The 17,845-nt window shown below is 45.2% G+C and overlaps 1 protein-coding gene across 1 annotated transcript in view; it reads left to right on the forward strand.

The window, feature by feature from the left end:
• Positions 1-17,845, forward strand: part of kif28 (kinesin family member 28) — a 56,949-nt gene that overhangs the window by 15,029 nt on the left and 24,075 nt on the right. Inside the window, exons 6-12 of the mRNA XM_080199845.1 lie at positions 941-1,095; positions 3,324-3,435; positions 7,089-7,156; positions 8,205-8,347; positions 11,094-11,215; positions 14,427-14,517; positions 17,344-17,404. Of these exons, the coding sequence (XP_080055971.1) occupies positions 941-1,095; positions 3,324-3,435; positions 7,089-7,156; positions 8,205-8,347; positions 11,094-11,215; positions 14,427-14,517; positions 17,344-17,404 (752 nt within the window). The remainder of the gene's footprint in view (positions 1-940; positions 1,096-3,323; positions 3,436-7,088; positions 7,157-8,204; positions 8,348-11,093; positions 11,216-14,426; positions 14,518-17,343; positions 17,405-17,845) is intronic.

A 17,845-nucleotide genomic window follows, 5' to 3' on the forward strand; every position in this document is an offset into this window, starting at 1 on the left:
AGAGGCTTCATAAGGATTTGGAAATAAGGATGAAAAGTTTAAGATGGAGGTGTTGCTTAACTTGGAGCCAATGTAAGTCAGCAAGCATGGACGTGATAGGTGAACAGGTCTTGGTGCAAGTTAGGATGCGAGAAGCAGAATTCTGGATGAGTTCAATTTCAGAGAGGGTGCAAGGAGGAAGGTCAGTTTGGAGGTATTGGAATAGGTAGGTCTGTTGAAAACCACTGAGAGACAGAAATTGGACATGGTCATCTAAGCAGGGACCTTTTCTCCAATAAATAAAAGCTAATTACTGCAGACGCTAGAATCTGAAACCAAAAGAGAAAATGCTGGATAATCTCAGCAGGTCTGGCAGCATCTGTGAGGAGAGAAAAGAGCTGACATTTCAAGTCCAGGTGACCCTTTGCCAAAGGTAAAAGACGTAGAAAGTGGGAGATATTTATACTGTAGGGCGAGGGAATGAAAGATGAGTCATAGCCATGAAAACAAGGGGAAAAGCTAATAATGGCAGCCCATTAGAGAGGATAGAAGGTGTGAATGGCCAAACAGCAGTGAAACTGAAATCTGGGGATAAACTGTGACAGATGAAAATGTGGGGAGAGAGTGGAGATGTTGAGAGAGACGTAAAATTAAGAAAAAGGGGGAAAGGGGAAGCAAAGGGGGAGAAAATGTAAGGAAAGGGGGGATAAAATAGATGGAAAGTTTATAATATTGACCAATTTAATAGATTCTCTTGCTGCTATATTCTAAATGATGAGCATTTTAGTTAATTGGGGCTGGTTCAAATAAAGAGGAAAAGGAAAAGGAGTTCAGTGCCAAACACGTCATTGTATATTTACTGGAGAATACATTGAGGAAAAGAACAGAGAAAGTGGTGAATGTCACAGCTGCTGATCGTAGAACACAAACTTTTCATTTTGCTTGATGTGCTTTCACGCAGGTGTTTTTAAAAGACAACTTAACAAAGCAGTCTGATATAAACCTGGTGGATTTGGCTGGCAGTGAGAGACAGAGAGCCTCTGGTTCGGAGGGGGACCGGCTGAGAGAGGGAAGCGCCATCAATCTCAGCTTAACCACATTGGGCAATGTCATCAGGTGGGTGTAATAATTCCATGGAGGTGAAGGTCCCATCATTGTAACTTCCTTTATTACAATACAAACTATGCAACAGAATGCTCTCTGTTGCTTCCTGCTTCAGCAGGCAGACAGACTGACACACCTGCTCTAAATAGGGAACATTAGGCTCCGTAATTGGGCCATTAATTAGGACTCATCAGGAACATCTTTTTGTGTTCAACCAAATAAATGAAATCAAATTAACTCAGAGACAACTCAAAAGAGACAACTCCCTAAAAGAAGGGGAACCACCCAAAACAAAAAAACAAAGCAGAAAGGACTCATCAGGGAGTTAAGGCTTGAGCAGGCCAACCTCATTGGCCTGACTGAAGTCATCACAGTGGGACAACATAGAAAGCAATCTGCACATGGGAATGTGGGTAAAGTTGAGGTTATGCGAATTTAAATCTCCTGTTTAGTTTTGTCTCTGCCTTCAGTAAAATATTCCCTTTCACACTTACAGAGAAACTATACATTCACATCCATCTCTTTGTATCTTTGTTGACCCGGCTGCTCTGGTCTTGGAGATTTGAGAAGTGTTTTTACCAAAGTCGTTCATGAACGACATGAGTATGTGCATGTGTGTGGGTGAGTGTGTGGGTGTGCATGTGTGTGGGTGCGTGTGTGTGTGTGGGTGTGTGTGTGTGTGTGTGCATGTGTGTGGGTGTGTGTGTGTGCATGTGTGTGTGCATGTGTGTGTGTGGGTGTGTATGTGGGTGCTTGGGTGTGTTTGTGAGTGTATGCGTGGGTGCGTGCGTGTGTGTGTGTGTGAGCGTATGTGTGGGGGGGGGTGTGTGGATATCGTGGGCGTGTGTGTTTGTGTGTATGTGGGTGGGTGTGTTTGGTGGGTGTGTGTGTGGATGGGGATGTGTGTTGGTGTGTGTGTATGTGGGTGGGGGTGTGTGTTGGTGGGTGTGTGTTGATGGGTGTGTGTGTGTGGTGGGTGTGTGTGTGTGGGTGGGGATGTGTGTTGATGGTTGTGTGTTGACGGGTGTGTATGTGGGTGTGTGGGGGTGTGTGTGGATGTGGTGTGTTTGTGTGTATGTGTGTGTTTGTGTGTATGTGGGTGTGCGTGTGTGTGGTGGGTGTGTGTGTTGGTGGTTGTGTGTTGATGGGTGTGTGTGTGGTGTGTGCTATGTGCCCAGGGAGTGATAAACGCAATAACCCAGCAGCAAATAATCTTTGCTTTAAAAAAAGGGTTTGTTTCTTTCACCCTGTGGATCAGTTCAGACCAGACTATGCGCAGGGCTGATATTTCTGAACCTCCTCGCTCCATACTTACTGAGGATGGCAGTTGTCAACGTTTACCCGATTTGTAACATACTCAATGTCTTTGGCCCCAGTGGTTTGACCTGTAAGCCTCATTCTTTCACCCACAAATGGTTATTTACCATCTGGTTTGGGAGTTTAAGACACACCCACACTCAGCACCCTATTTTACCATTTTGATTCTAAGTGCTGGGCGGACTTGAGTCTGGGAGTGGTTCTGATCTGACTTTTAGACCCGTTCTCCAGCGCCTTCATATGCACTCTGCCTGCAAAGATATCAGCAAGTCCGAATCGCACGGCACGAGCCTGTGGACTGGGCCTAACGCTCCTGAAATCCTGCAGTTCCGATTGGCGCCTCCAACTGCGCGTGTGCAGAAAAAAAAGTGATAGAATGCGGATTCCCTACTACATCCCTCGCTGGCCGGATAATGCCCCCCCCCCACCCCAGCTCCCACAGACATTGCCCCACCCCTTACCGTCCCCCCGCCCCCGCCACCCAGGCCGATCACGGTCTCCTACCCTCTTTCCCATTGGCAGAGTGGCAGCAGACCCCCACTTCCCCCACCCCACTGATCTCAAGTGGGGAACCATCTGACGCTAGGCACCGACCTCCTCACTAACTGGAGCGCCCAAATCGGACTTTTGTGGAGCGTGTCTGCTTCGAGCCGATTCCGGATGGACAAAAGCGGTGGTAAGAGGGGGAAGTGCCGGTAAGGTTGGGCGTGCGGATGCATTTAAGTGTCTGTAGCACCCGTTTCAGGCACGGTCCTGATGGTGGCCATTTTCGGGCCTTGGTAAAGGGGATCACACCACCCACCTCAAACCTGACTTTACCAAGTTTTTGTGCTAGAAAATGGGCGCGAGTTGATGGTAAAATCAGGCCCTCGGTGCTTTATGGAACTAACCAAGATTTCATTTAATCCTGTATTTCTTCCCAGTGCCTTAGCAGAAATAGCCATGGGGAAGAAGGTGCCACATGTGCCGTATAGAAACTCCACACTTACCAAACTACTGCAATCAGCCCTGGGAGGAAACAGTAAGACTGTGATGGTAAATGCTTACTCAGCAAAAGGTACAATCCACTCTGACCCCCCCCCCCCCCCCCCGATAAGCAAATCTTCTGTTATTTTCTCTTTCTTAGTCAGCCGTGCTGGCCTCTGCCCCACCCTGCGAGGTGGATGTTTGGCCTCTTCCTCGCAGACCGCTCCCGGGGTCGCAGGCAGCAGTTCCAGATTCAGTGGCTGGACGTGGCTTTGAGGTTGGAACCGTGTTCAGTAACCAAAACCCTGTGTGAAACTGCGTCTGTTATTTACGCCGTAATATCCGCGATTATGGTAAAATAATCCCAGGCATTCTTTAACCAGAAATATTTGAACAGTTATTCCAATTTAGTTTTATGTATCATGGAACACCCACAGTGCAGAAAAAGGCACTCTTTAAGCCTGCACTGACCGCAATCCCAACCAGGCTCCATCCCCTTGGCCCCACATATATAATTTTTTATTATTCATTCGTGGGACATGGGTGTCGCTGGCTGGGCCGGCATTTATTGTCTATCCCTAGTTGCCCGAGGGCAGTTGAGAGTCAACCACATTGCTGTGGCTCTGGAGTCACAGGTAGGCCAGACCGGGTAAGGACGGCAGATTTCCTTCCCTAAAGGACAGCAATGAACCAGATGGGTTTTTCCGAACAATCGGCAATGGTTTCATGGTCACCAGTAGGTTCTTAATCCCAGATTTTTTTTAACTGGATTCAAATTCCACCAGGTGCTGTGGCAGGATTTGAACCCGGGTCTCCAGAATATTAGCTGAATTTCTGAATTACCGGTCTAGCAATAATAGCACTAATAAGTAGCAATAATAACAGGCATATTTACCCTGCTAATCCCCCTGAGACAAAGGGGCAATTAATCATGGCCAATCCACCTAACCTGCACATCTTTGGATTGTAAGAGGAAACCCACGCAGACGTGGGGAGAATGTGCAAACTGTACACAGACAGTGACCCGAGGCTGGAATTGAACCCGGGTCCCTGGTGCTGTGAGGCAGCAATGCTAACCACTGTGGCACCGTGCCGCCCAATTCGATTTGCTTACTTTGCACTGTGAGGACCAAGTCATGTCCCCTTAATGATATCGTCAACAATTAAGTAAAAGAAGTCAGAAATGTCAAGGTGGCTAGCTTTCCAAATCAATCATTATTCCATTTACCAGTTAGACCTCAATACTATCTAAGCATCGTCCTAAAACTATCCCCACACGTGATGAAGCTGATGGAACTGTATTTACACCTTTCAGAGAGTTTCACTGTGTCCTTAATCACAGCCTCCTTCCATACAGATCCCAGTTATTAAGAACAGGGGAGGCATCACTCGTCCTGTAACTCAGGATCATGCTTTGGGGATCTGGATTCAAATCCCACCATGGCAGATGTTGAAATTTGTATTCAATAATAATCATAGAATCCCTCCAGTGCAGAAAGAGGCCATTCAGCCCATCGAGTCTGCACCGACCACAAACCCACCCAGGCCCTACCCCCATATCCCTACATATTCACCCATTAATCCCTCTAATTTACGCATCTCAGGACACTAAGGGGCAATTTTAACATGGTCAATCAACATAACCCATACGTTTTTGGACTGTGGGAGGAAACCAGAGCACCCGGAGGAAACCCATGCAGACACGGGGAGAATGTGTAAACTCCCCACGGACAGTGACCCGAGCCGTGAATCGAACCCAGGTCCATGTGAAGCAGCAATGCTAACCACTGTGCTACTGCGCCACCCCTTAAGAATCCCCTAAGGGCCTACCTGGTACCTGTACCTGGTCTGGCCTATATGTGACTCCAGGTTGATCTTTAAATGCCCTCAGGGACAGACAATAAATGTGGCCCAGCCAGTGATGCCTACATCCCATGAACAAATAAAAAAATTCAAGATGGGGAGTAAAGAATAAGGGTCACTAATTAAACAGAGAGGAAAAACATCAGTTCTTCACAGAGTTAAGGAGGCACAATATCTGAGATATTAAAAAAAACTCTGGCCCACCATTTTAGACCCCAAAATCTCCCATTATGTTATCAAATTTTGTCCTTAATACTTTAGCCACCACCACACTGTCAGTCAGGCCAATGTGTCATAGAATCCCTCCAGTGCAGAAAGAGGCCATTCAGCCCATCTAGTCTGCACCAACCATAATCCCACCCAGGCCCTACTCCCATAACCCCACACATTTACCCTGCAAATCCCACTGACACTAAGGGTCAATTTCGCATGGCCAATTGTTGAACTGTGGGAGGAAACCAGAGCACCCAGAGGAAACCCATGCAGACATGAGGAGAACATGCAGACTCCACACAGTCAGTGACCTGAGGCCGGAATTGAACCTGGGGCTGTGAGGCAGCAGTGCTGACCACTGTGCCACAGTGCCACCTAAAAAAAAAACTACTTTTCTGTTGTTAATTCTTTAATTCCCTTTCATTATAATATAGTTACATCTATGCAGCATCGTATTAAATCCTAGCACTAAAGCCAAGTGCTTCAGGCAATGAATTTTGTTTGAAACAGAGTGACTTGTTCACTGAAGCAACCAGCAGACAATATCACTGCTCTCACAGTGCATTAGGGAACCTACGTCACAATTCAGCATTAATTCTGCCTGTCTGGTTGTTTGCTTTTAAGGTGCAGTTCTATCTGATTTTTATCTGCACGTAACACTGTTTAATCAGAATCAGGACACAGATGCTTATTCTGGGTCTGTTCACAGATGTGCGGATGCTTACTGAGGATTGGACAATGTTCAGTCATATTCACAACTCCTCAGAGATACCAGAGCAGTTTGTGTCCATGTGCAACAAGAGCTGGGTAACATTCAGGTTTGGGCTGATAAGTGGCATATGCCAGGCAATGACCATTTCCAACAAAAGAGAATCTAACCATTGCCTCTGGACTTTGCAATTATCATCACTGAATCAATCCCCCGACATCAACGTCCTGGGGGTTAACATTGACCAGAAACTGAACTGGGCTAGCCATTGAAATATAGCGGCTATAACAGCAGGTCAGAATACTGCAGTGAGTAACTCACCTCCTGATTGTCCACTGTCTACAAGGCACAAATCAGGAGTGTGATGGAACACTCCCCACTTTCATGGATCAATGCAGCTCCAACAAACACCATCCAGGACAAAGCAGCCCATTTGACTGGTACTCCATCCACTTCCTCCACCCCAGTGTTCACTGGGAGCATGTGTACCATTTACAAGATGCACTGCAACAACTCAAGGAACCTCCTTTAACAGCACCTTCCAAACCCACAACCTCTAGCACTTAGAAGGAGGGGAGAAGCCATCACATGCAAGCTCCCCTCAAAGTCACTCACCATCCTGGCTTGGAACGATATCATTCTTCTTTCACTGCTGCTGAGTAAAAGTGCTAACAGCACTGTGGGTGTACCTAGGCTCCTTGGACTGCAGTGGTTCAAGGAGGTGGCTCACCACCACCTCCTTAAGGTTAACTAGAGAAATGCAACAAATTCTGGCCTCTCCTGTGACACGTTATGTGAATGAATAAAAAATAAGCTATTCTACAAGATGGGAGAAGCTAAAATGTAACTGGTGAACCATTCTCAGTCCTGCCATTTCTCAATTTCAGTGCAATTTTCAAAACATAGCTTCGTACCTGAATTGAGAACTGTTTTACAGATTGCGACAGTCAGTCCAGCAGACATCTGCTATGAGGAAACACTTTCAACATTACGTTACGCTGAAAGGTAAAGCTCGTGTGAATTTGATTCGGGGTTTGAAAGAGGAATTTGACTTGCATTCACACTTACTGATCTCAATGTGTCCTGAAAAATTTTACAGCCACTGTAGGGCTGTTTGAATGGAGTCACTCTTCTAATGTAGAAAATGTAACAGCCAATTTCTACACAACCCACAGTAATACGATAGCAACCAGGTCTTCCAATATTGGTCAAATTGGAAGAATTGGCCCGAGCACCAGGGAGAACTTTACTGCTTTATTTCAACATAAAGGGGGCAGGCAGGGTCTCAGTTTGAACATTAGAAAGGCATCACTTCTGTAGCAATAGCACACAGCACTGCAGTGTCAGCTAAGAGAGCAAAACCATGAAGGTAGCCCAATCCATCACGCAAACCAGCCTGCCATCCACTGACTGTCTACACTTCCCGCTGCCTCAGCAAAGCAGCCAGCATAATCAAAGACCCCAAGCATCCTGGACGTTCTCTCTTCCACCTTCTTCTGTCGGGGAAAAGACACAGAAGTCTGAGGACCAACTCAAGGACACGTTTTCACTGCTGCCATCAGACTTTTGAATGGACTTATCTTGCATTAAGTTGATCTTTCTCTATACCCCAGCTATGACAGTAATGCTACACTCGGCACTCCTTTCCTTCTCTATGAACAGTATGCTTTGTCTGTATAGCGCGCAAGAAACTATACTTTTCACTGTATGTTAATACGTCTGACAATAATAAATCAAATCAAAATCAAATGTCTGGAGCGGAACTCGAACCCACAACTTTCTAATGTTGAGGGAGGAGACCCGCTCACTGAGACATGGCTGACAACACCAGGTAGTGCTCTGTGTATAAATGCATATTGAACCAAGTGGCTAAATAAAACACGGGATGGAATTCTCCGACTCTTCACGCCTCACCGCCACTGCCAGCGAGAATGGAGAATTTAGCGCTCAGCTCAGTGTGTTTATGACTTTAACCTGTGCAATGGAATTTGTGAAAAAACCTTTAGGAAATGTTATAATTACCATCCCATTCCTCTTGTTTTCATGACTAAAGGACTAAGAATATCCAGAACAAGGCAGTCATAAATGAAAATCCAACAGAGCAACTCATACAGGAGCTGAAGGCAGAGAATTTCAAACTGCGATCAACAATCACCAAAATTAGGAACTCTGGGCAAAGGGTAGAGGAAGAAACAAGTGCGTATCTGTGTTGTATTGGAGAATTTCTTGTTTGCCGAGCTGTGATAGTAAAACTTAAACAAAGTTTGCTTTGCAAAAACAACTAGCTTTTATTATCACAAAACTGCATGCAGTATGTGGCAGAGTCTTGGAGACAGAGAGCAGTCCCTACAAGCTGCTGATTCTATCTCAAGTCCATGCCAGTTACAAGAATCAGTTCCATAGTTATACCTTTTTCTTATCAGTGTACATGTTCAATTAGAAATACAAGCAGTAATACATCATCAATTGTATTAGGATCCGGTGACCTCCGAGACCCCTCTGTCTCATCAATAATATCATTATCTTGTCCTTTGAAGGAACAGAAAGGCCCCGTGATCTCTGACCATATCTTGTTTTCTGATGTAATAGAAGGTTCTGTGACTCTGACCTTATCTCGCCTCACTCCTCCAGCCCTAAGTTATGTGGAGTCAGCCTTATCAGGTCTTGACCTTCTCTGATGTTCGTCATGTCTTAGGTTATTCAGAGTCAGTTTTACAGGGGCCTGGCAATTTGGAATAGCTTGCTCAGCTCTCCTTTATACTTATTACTTGACCATTTTTCCCATCATGCCACTGCTTCATTCATACACTATCACATCTGCGTTTGGTCTAGCAGAATATAATTTTTCTTATTGATTTAAACTGCAGTCTGATCTTACTCTTATTGAATGAGATCTTATGAAATCGTAAGTCCATGAGCTATAAGCAACCAACCAGGCAGGCTGTGCTGTTTATTTCCCTGTTATCTAGATCTCAAAAGCAAGAGTAGATATTTTTGAACTCTGGGTGTGATTTAAATTTAAAGGTAACAGGACACATTGACAAAGTTATTAGCAAAGCTTCCTAAATATAGAGGCATTGGGCACAACAAGAGGGAAAGTATGCTGAACTTTTATAATGTGGAGATGCCGGTGTTGGACTGGAGTGGGCACGGTAAGAGGTCTCACAACTCCAGGTTAAAGTCCAACAGGTTCAATTGGTAGCACAAGCTTTCGGAGCGCTGCTCCTTCATCGGGTGAGTGGAGAGTTGGGTTCACAAAGAGAGTTGTGAACCCAACTCAATACTTACCTGATGAAGGGGCAGCGCTCCAAAAGCTCATGCTACCAAATAAACCTGTTGGACTTCAACCTGGTGTTGTGGAATTTTTATAAAGCTTGGGTTATGGCCACAACTAGAGTATTGTGTCCAGTTCTGATCACCACATTTTAGGAAAGATGTAAACGTCTTTGAGAGAGTGCAGCGGAGATTTACCAGCTTGGTTCCAAGGATGGTTTCTGGGTGTATTGGTGACATAGTGGTTAGCATTGCTGCCTCACAGCACAGGGACCTGGGTTCAATTCCCAGCTTGGGTGACTGCCTGTGTGGAGTTTGCATGTTCTTCCCCCACATCTGCATGAATTTCCTCCCACAGTTCAAAGATGTGTGGGTTGGATTGATTGGCCATGCTAAATTGCCACTTAGTAACAGGGTAAATACATGGGGTTATGGGGATAGGGATTGAGTGGGATTGTGGTCTTTGCAGATTCGATGGGCCAAATGGCTTCCTTTTAAGGATTCTATTCTATTCTATGAGGAATTCAAGCTGCAATGTTAAAATTGAGTTATTCTCTTTGGAGTGGGTGAGGTACAGAGTTATACAAGAATGTAATGTATTTAGATAAGGTAGACAATGAGAAATCTTCCTCTTAGCTGATTGCACAAGGACTAGGAGACTTGGATATAAGATTTTGGGCCAGAGGTTCCAGGGAAAGAGGGCAATGTGAGGAAGAACATTTTAACACAGTGAGTGATCAAGAGTAGTGTTGTAGGTAAAGATACCTCTGAGACTAATTGTGAGTCAAAGTACAGCAAGTTTATTCAAAAGCTTTTGGGAGATACACTTGGTACCTAACAGCGATTCCCCAGGCGTCTCCCCGAACACAAGTTAAGAGCACATATTTATACCCCCAGTTACGTAAGTATCTTCTCAGTCTCAGCAGTTTCCCAGGCTGTGGATTGTTCTCCATCGTGGGAACACGGCTGCCTCGGCACTTCTTCATGGTTACCTCAAGGCCGCAATTGATGTGTGTGATTCGCCCTTAGCTAACATACAGGCCGGCAAGACAAGTTAAAATTAATGGGCCGGTAATAACAATTTATGCTCACAAGTTGTATAACATATAATATGTATAATATGTTGGTACATGACACATAAGCAGTCTATAACGAATATATATATATGTGAATATACTTAGGACATGCAAGCTTCACTATGTTAGACGAAAGTCCACGAAATTAAAGATACAAACATAACTACAAGCTGGGTCAGCTACATTTCTGAATGGACTATCATAAACTTGTGTACAACAGCGAGGGCAGCTGCAGTCTCCCTGTCTGGGTCACCTGAAACTTACGTACGACAGCAAGGGCAGCTGCAGTCTCCCTGTCTGGGTCACCTGAAACTTGTGTACAACAGCAAGGGCAGCTGCAGTCTCCCTGTCTGGGCACGCGAAAACGAAGTTACATTTATCTGAGATATATGAGAACAAGCTGCATGTAGACTACTGGATTTTTTTTTCCATTCTGCCAAGTATTACAAAGTTCATTAACTCATTCCCTATTGCAGTAGATTTCTTAAGAATCTCCCCCTCCAGCCTCTGACACTGACTATTGCATGAAACTTGCTCTCCCTCTGCATGTTTGGAAGGTTAATTGCAAAACCACACTGCCTTTCTCTCACTAGAAGAGTTACGGCGTGCACTAGCTGAGAACGAGCTCGAGATGGCAGAGATTCAGACGTCGTGGGAGCAATGTCTGGAGAGGGCGCAGAAAGAATGGGAGCAGCAATATCAAACCCTAACACAGGTTAGAATGAGTAACACGTGCCGGATCTAGTCTTCACCATTGCTCGGAGCCCTCACTGGGGTGGCCATTCAGCCAGGGTTTTCACCAGCACCAAGCAAACATGTTGCAGAGGCTGGAAATCTGAAAAAGAAATTGCTGGAAATACTCGGCAAGCCTTGCAGTGTCTGTGGAGAAGGGGAAGAGGGTTAACTGAAAGGCCATTAACGTTAAGCATTAATTTGGGGTGGGATTCACTGCCACCCAACCCCCTTCCCGACCTGTTTCCTGGCAGCGGGAGGTGGCACACCATTAGCCAGTGGCAGGATCTTCTGGTCCCACCGCTGTTAGTGGAATTTCCCATTGAATCCATCATTGGGAAAGCCGCAGCGCACCGTCAGGGCAACCAGATGATCCTGCCAGTGGGAAGAGCAGGAAAATTATTCCATTGTTTCTCTCTCTCTCTATAAGGACATTGCCAGCACTGCAGAGTGTTTCCAGCACTGCCTGTTTATACTTCACCAACGTAACCATTTTTCCACATTGTTGCGGAAATGCTTTTCTTAAATATTGCAACGTGCTTTAGATTAGCCCAGTGAGTGCGTGTCCCTCCTTCATTTCAGTGAGCCACAAGATCAAAATCAGGCTTGTTCACTAATTATGATCTTGAATAAGTTTAAATAGATTTAGTACACACCGAATATTTCACAGTGAGTTCTAGAAAATGTTTAATTTATATATCAATAGAACTGGCAACAATTTCAAGTGGTGAAGAAAAGGGAACATTTCTGCTTGATTGGACACACACAGGGAGCGCACAGCTTTCACAATCAATTTTGTAAGCAATAAGCTTTGGAGGCAGAAATCCCTTCGCCAAAATCCCTTTAATTATAATTCCAACAGCAGTACACAGAGTGCTGGCAGTCAGCAGTTTATCTTTGGGAGTGCTAGAGGAACTGACACTCCCTGTTAAATACAAGGAAAAGACTCCCTAATTGGCCCATCAATTGACTCCTTAATCAGGGAGTTCATATTCCAATCGGTCAACCTCAATGTCCTGATTGACGTCATTACACAGCACGCACCTCACTTCACTTGCCCTTGCTTTACATAGAAACTAGAAGAGGGATAGGCCATTCAGCCCATCAAGCTTGCACCTTCATTCAGTATGATCATGGCTGATCATCAAATTCAATATCCTGATCCCCCTTCTCTCCATATCCTTTGATCCCTTTCACCCCAACAGCCGTATCTAGTTTCTTCTAATTTACATGCATATCACTTCAGTTATACCAATTGGAAATAAACTGTGCAGATGGAAGCGAGTGGAATGTAGCAAACATACACGTGGGCAACCATCCTCACTCAGGATCCTGACAGGCCACATACTGCCCATCACTGCTAAAGACATTCCATTCCTTGAGTGCTCTGCCCAAGGCCCACTATCTGCTCAGGGTCACCCCAGCCCTTTTCTTCTCAGTTTTTTTGTCAGTGGTGGTGTGCACTGAAGGGCAGGCTCCAGGCCTACTCCAGATCAAACAGGAACTGAGCTTGCATTGTGACTTTCATCCAGGCTCATTGCTCCCCTATTCTTTTAATACACCGCAGCTAAAATATTAGATTATTCAGGAGCTAAGCCAGTATAAAAAATGTTCCCACAAAAATCCATTTACTACCGCTGTTTTGCGGTAACGTAGTGGTTATGCCATTGGATGAGGAATCCTGGGGTTTGACTAATCTACAGTGATCAGAGTTCAATTCCCACGGTGGTGGCAAACAAACATTTTTTAAAAGTCTGGGCCAGTCATGGTGGAAAACATTAAACTGGATTTTCACAAAGACCCACCCAGCCCAGTTAGCGGAAGTCTGCTCACTAATGATTCCAGACCCACAGCAAGCTGGTTGATTCTTAACTGCCCTCTGGGGTGGCCAAGCAAGCCATCCAGTTCAAGGGCAATTCGGGACTAATGTCGGCCTCACCAGTGATGTCCATGTCCCACGAACGAATAAAGCAAAATAACCCGTCTGTCAAAGCTCAGTGCCGGGGCTCATACAGGAATATTAACACATTGCGAATAACATGAAATAGGAGCAAGACGGGATACTTGGAGCTCAGAGGGAGCAAGTCCAAAGAAAATGAAATAAAAAGGCTTCTGGTGCCGGATCCCTGCAGTAGAGGGAGCTTAGTGACCAAAGGGAAGAGTACATTGAGGAGAAGGGCTGATGTCCAAAACAAAAAGTCAGATAGGAGACTATTCACAACTTGGAAACATCTGTCTTCATTTCAGTAGCTGCTTTGTTACTTTTATAGACGCGCTAATCTCAAGAACATACTTGTTGCTGTCAATTTAACCCAGCTGGCTTGAATATTTTGTGTCTGTTATTTGTGAGATGCGGCAAGACAACGGTGGATTTTCACGGGGACATTTTTACAAAGGCTCAGCTTCTGAATGCAGGCTCAATTCCCGTTCGATCTGGAGTAGGTCTGGAGCCTGCCCTTGAGAGTGGAAGGTAAAACAAACCACCACCGTCTAAAAACTGACAAGAAAATGGGTGGAAGTGACCCTGAGCAGACAGTGAGCACTCTCTAACAAGGATAACATTTATTGCCCGTGTCTAATTATCCTTGAGGAGATGGTGTCAAGATTCCCGTAGGGGAATGGGCGGGGACCACAAACAAAAATATCCACATCTACCAAAGGACTCCCAAATGAAGAAACCACAATAGTTGTGATTTTTGTAACTTTGACTTTAAAACCACTCAGAGTCAACATAAATTAAACATGAATTAGCAGGCAAATGATACCTCAAATAAAATGATATATTTCACTATTCAGTACAACAAAGTAACGTCTTAGACAACCGCAAACGTTTCCCCATCGCTATGTACGGCATTACATGGCTACACTGTTCCACTTGATTTCCACAGGGAAGGTCAGGGATTCTATTCAACAACAGCCTTCACCCCAGACACTGGAAACAATGGTATTTGATTATCTTCAGCAAGGCACATGTCTGCGAACCTCTCTCCCTTGCGTCACGACAGTCCTGATGGTGTGGCTGTCTAGAATTATTTTTCAATCAATCAACCAATAACACCCCAGTTCACAGTTTGACTATTCCCGGTAAAACACTGAGCTCTACAGTACCTCTGAACAATTCACGTAGCCCTCCAGTGAGTTAAAGTAATACGAGACGAAACGTTACTGACCATTTGATAAATTTGTTTTTCTAGGAAAGGCAGATGACCCAGACGTTCCCCTATCTGTCGAATGTCAATGTGGACCCACAGCTATCTGCCTTCATCAAGCTCTTCATCCGAGATGGTACTGACCTGTCACCCCTGTGCTCAGAGTCATGTCAGAGTTTCTAGCTGTCCTTTCTCATTGCTCTTTCCATCTTAACCTGGATTATAGTCAATTCACTTTCCAAATTAAAATGATCTGATTCATTTTGACAGCCTCGTGGGTGTGTTTTAAACTGGGGAAGAAAAGTGAAGAGTCTAATTTCTTTGATGAGCTGCCTTCTGCAGCTATGTTCCTTTTCTTTAGGAATTACACAGATGAGCAATCTTATTTCCTGGCCTCCTATTTAGCTGAAGCTTTGTTTCTTCCACCAGCACCGCTTCTGTCATTTAAATCATTCCTACTCTCACTGATATCCTCTCCCCCTCTGTTCTTTTTAAGCCTCCCCTGTGTTCGTCTCCGCAGTTGGTTAAAGGCTTTTTTTTTAAGCCTTCCAGCTCCGGTAAAAGATCCTTGAGCTAAAACATTAAGCCCAATTTCCGAGGAGTCGGAGAGGGAGTAGAGATGAATTTGTAGTGACCATGTGGGTTTTCCTGGGGAGCTGAAAATGTATGGGGCACTGATTGCCCCACCAAGCCTAATGGAAGGAGTTCACCTGGGACACAGGCCGGCATTTTACCGGCACACCCACCCCAGAATTGGAACAGGCAAGTCTCACAGAACGCCATGGGGGAGGCAATGGTCTAGTGGTATTATCGTTAGACTATTAATCCAGAAACTCAGCTAACGTTTTGAGGCCCCCAGGTTTGAATCCTGCCATGGAAGGTGGCTGAATTTGAAATCAGTAAAAATTATCTGAAATTAAGAATCTACTGATGACCGTGAAACTATTATCGATTGTCCGAAAAACCCATCTGGTTCACTAATGTCCTTTAGAGAAGGGAATCTGCCGTCATTACCAGGTCTGTCCTACATGTGACCCCAGAGCCACAGCAATGTGGTTGACTCTCAACTGCCCTCCAAGGGCAACTAGGAATGGGCAAAAAATCTGGCCATCCATGTCCCACAAATGAATTTTTTTTTTAATTCTCCTTTGGCCTCGTGCCTGATTTTACAAGCCGCGCCTGAGCAAGCTCATAAAATACTGACCAGAGAATAGGAAGAAGAGATCCTGAAGGAAAGAGAAGGGCCAGAAGGAAGAAACATATCGGATCAGTATTCTTCTTTCCCCATTTGATTGTTTTTTTCCTTCTAGGGAGTGGGGCAGGAAGACACGGTGGGAAGTGGTTTGTCACCAGGTTACATCTCCTGCTCCTCTTGGCCCACAAGCAGTGTTATATCTGATAGTCCCCAGTGCCCTTCAGCTGTCCATTCTCCTTGGCCCTGGGACATCAGACCTGAAGCAATTAGATGTAAAAGTCTGTTAAAAGAAATCTGAAGCCAGCCATCTCATGAACATACTTAAATTCTTGAGAACAGGTTACTTGCCTGACCCGTGACAAATTGTTCAAACTCTCCTGTTGGAATCATTTAGCAGGTAATTATGAACTGCCCATGCCTTCACGATTACCTGCTAACTGATTCCCACAGAATCATTGTGACAATCTTTGTGACAATCGCTGCTGTCTTAATGCTCCCCTATCCGGTCGCTGAAGAGGCAGTTCAGCTCCATGGAGCAGAGAATTTTAATGCAAAGTCAGAGTGAGCGTTGAGAGGCTCTAAGAACAAACACCAAAATGACCTAACCTACATTTCTTTGGACACGAAGGGGCAATTTAGCATTTAATTGCTTCAGGTCTGATGTCCCAGGGCCAAGGAGAATGGACAGCTGAAGGGCATTGGGGACTATCAGATATAACACTGCTTGTGGGCCAAGAGGAGCAGGAGATGTAACCAGGTGACAAACCACTTCCCACCGTGTCTTCCTCCCCCACTCCCTAGAAGGGAAAAAACAATCAAATGGGGAAAGAAGAATACTGATCCGATATGTTTCTTCCTTTTGGCCCTTCCCTTCCCAGTCTGCCATTTATCAGATGGTTAGGTTTATATTTATGGGAGACCATAGAATCATAGAATCCCTATTGTGCAGGAGGCCATCAGACTCCTTGAGTCTGCACCAACTCTCCAGAAGAGCATCTTACCCAGGCCCATTCCCCCCCTCCAGCACGCAGCTCTCCAAAAGAGCCTTATACTCAGGTCCACCACCAACCCACCCCCAGCCCCATCCCACCCCACCCCATTCCTGTAATCCCATGCATTTACCATGGCTAATCCACCTAGCCTACATTTCTTTGGACACAAAGGGACAACTTAGCATGGCCAATCCACCTAACCTCCACATCTTTGGACTGTGGGAGGAAACTGGAGCACCCGGAAGAAACCCATGCAGACACAGGGAGAACATAGAGGCTGCGTGCAGATGGTGAACCCTGGAACTGAACCCGGGTCTCTGGCACTGTGAGGCAGCAGTGCTAATCACTGTGCCACCCTTTGCCTGACCTGTCCCGCATGTGACTCTGAATCCATAGCAATGAGATTGGCAATTATTGTGCCTCTGGAATGACCTGGAACACCACTCAGTTTAAGGGCAGTTAGGGATGGGTAATGGATGCTGGGCCTCTCTGTAGCACCCACATCCTCTGAAAGAATTGTTTTAAAATTATGGATATAGAGTTCAATTAGGGACCAATAAGATCTGCATTTTAGTATCTCGCCAATCTGCGTTACTCTATTCAGTTTGCACGCTTTGAAATGATAGCTGGATAGAGTGCAGGTTTATATGACCCATATGTTGACTCAAATGTGGACCCTCGCTGTTCTTGGTCCACTGATTTTAACAAATGATTTACCTTCGCCAGTGTGTCTGATATGTGCTGATTATTTTAGATTGCCCCTGTTTTGTTTCAGGAGAGACGGTCATTGGACAATCCAGTAATTTCTCACACGCTATCGTAATTAAAGGACTCGGGTATGTGGAATCTTTTAAAAAGAATATTTGCAGGCTGTTTGATAGTCAGTTGGAATATTCAGCATTGTACCAGTCCAATAGCTAAATTACTGAAAATGATAATATGTAAATGAGGGGCTATTTACACCCATAGATTTAATGATCATAAAATACTAATATTTTACTTTCTTCATGGAAACCCTACAGTGCAGAATGAGGCCATTCAGCCCATCAAGCCTGCACTGACAACAATCTCACCCAGGCTCTATCCTTGTAAACCTCTGCATTTACCCCATTAATCCCTTGGACACTAAGAGGCAATTTAGCATGGCCAATCCATCTAACCCGCATACCTTTGGAGTGTGGGAGGCAACCGGAGCACCCGGAGGAAACCCACGGAGAGAACGTGCAAACTCCACGCAGACAGTGACCCAAGCCGGGAATCAAATCCAGGTCCCTGGC

The sequence above is a fragment of the Carcharhinus amblyrhynchos genome, chromosome 12 (assembly GCF_965287045.1).
Source record: "Carcharhinus amblyrhynchos chromosome 12, sCarAmb.v2.hapA, whole genome shotgun sequence".
Classification (NCBI taxonomy): Eukaryota; Metazoa; Chordata; class Chondrichthyes; order Carcharhiniformes; family Carcharhinidae; genus Carcharhinus; species Carcharhinus amblyrhynchos.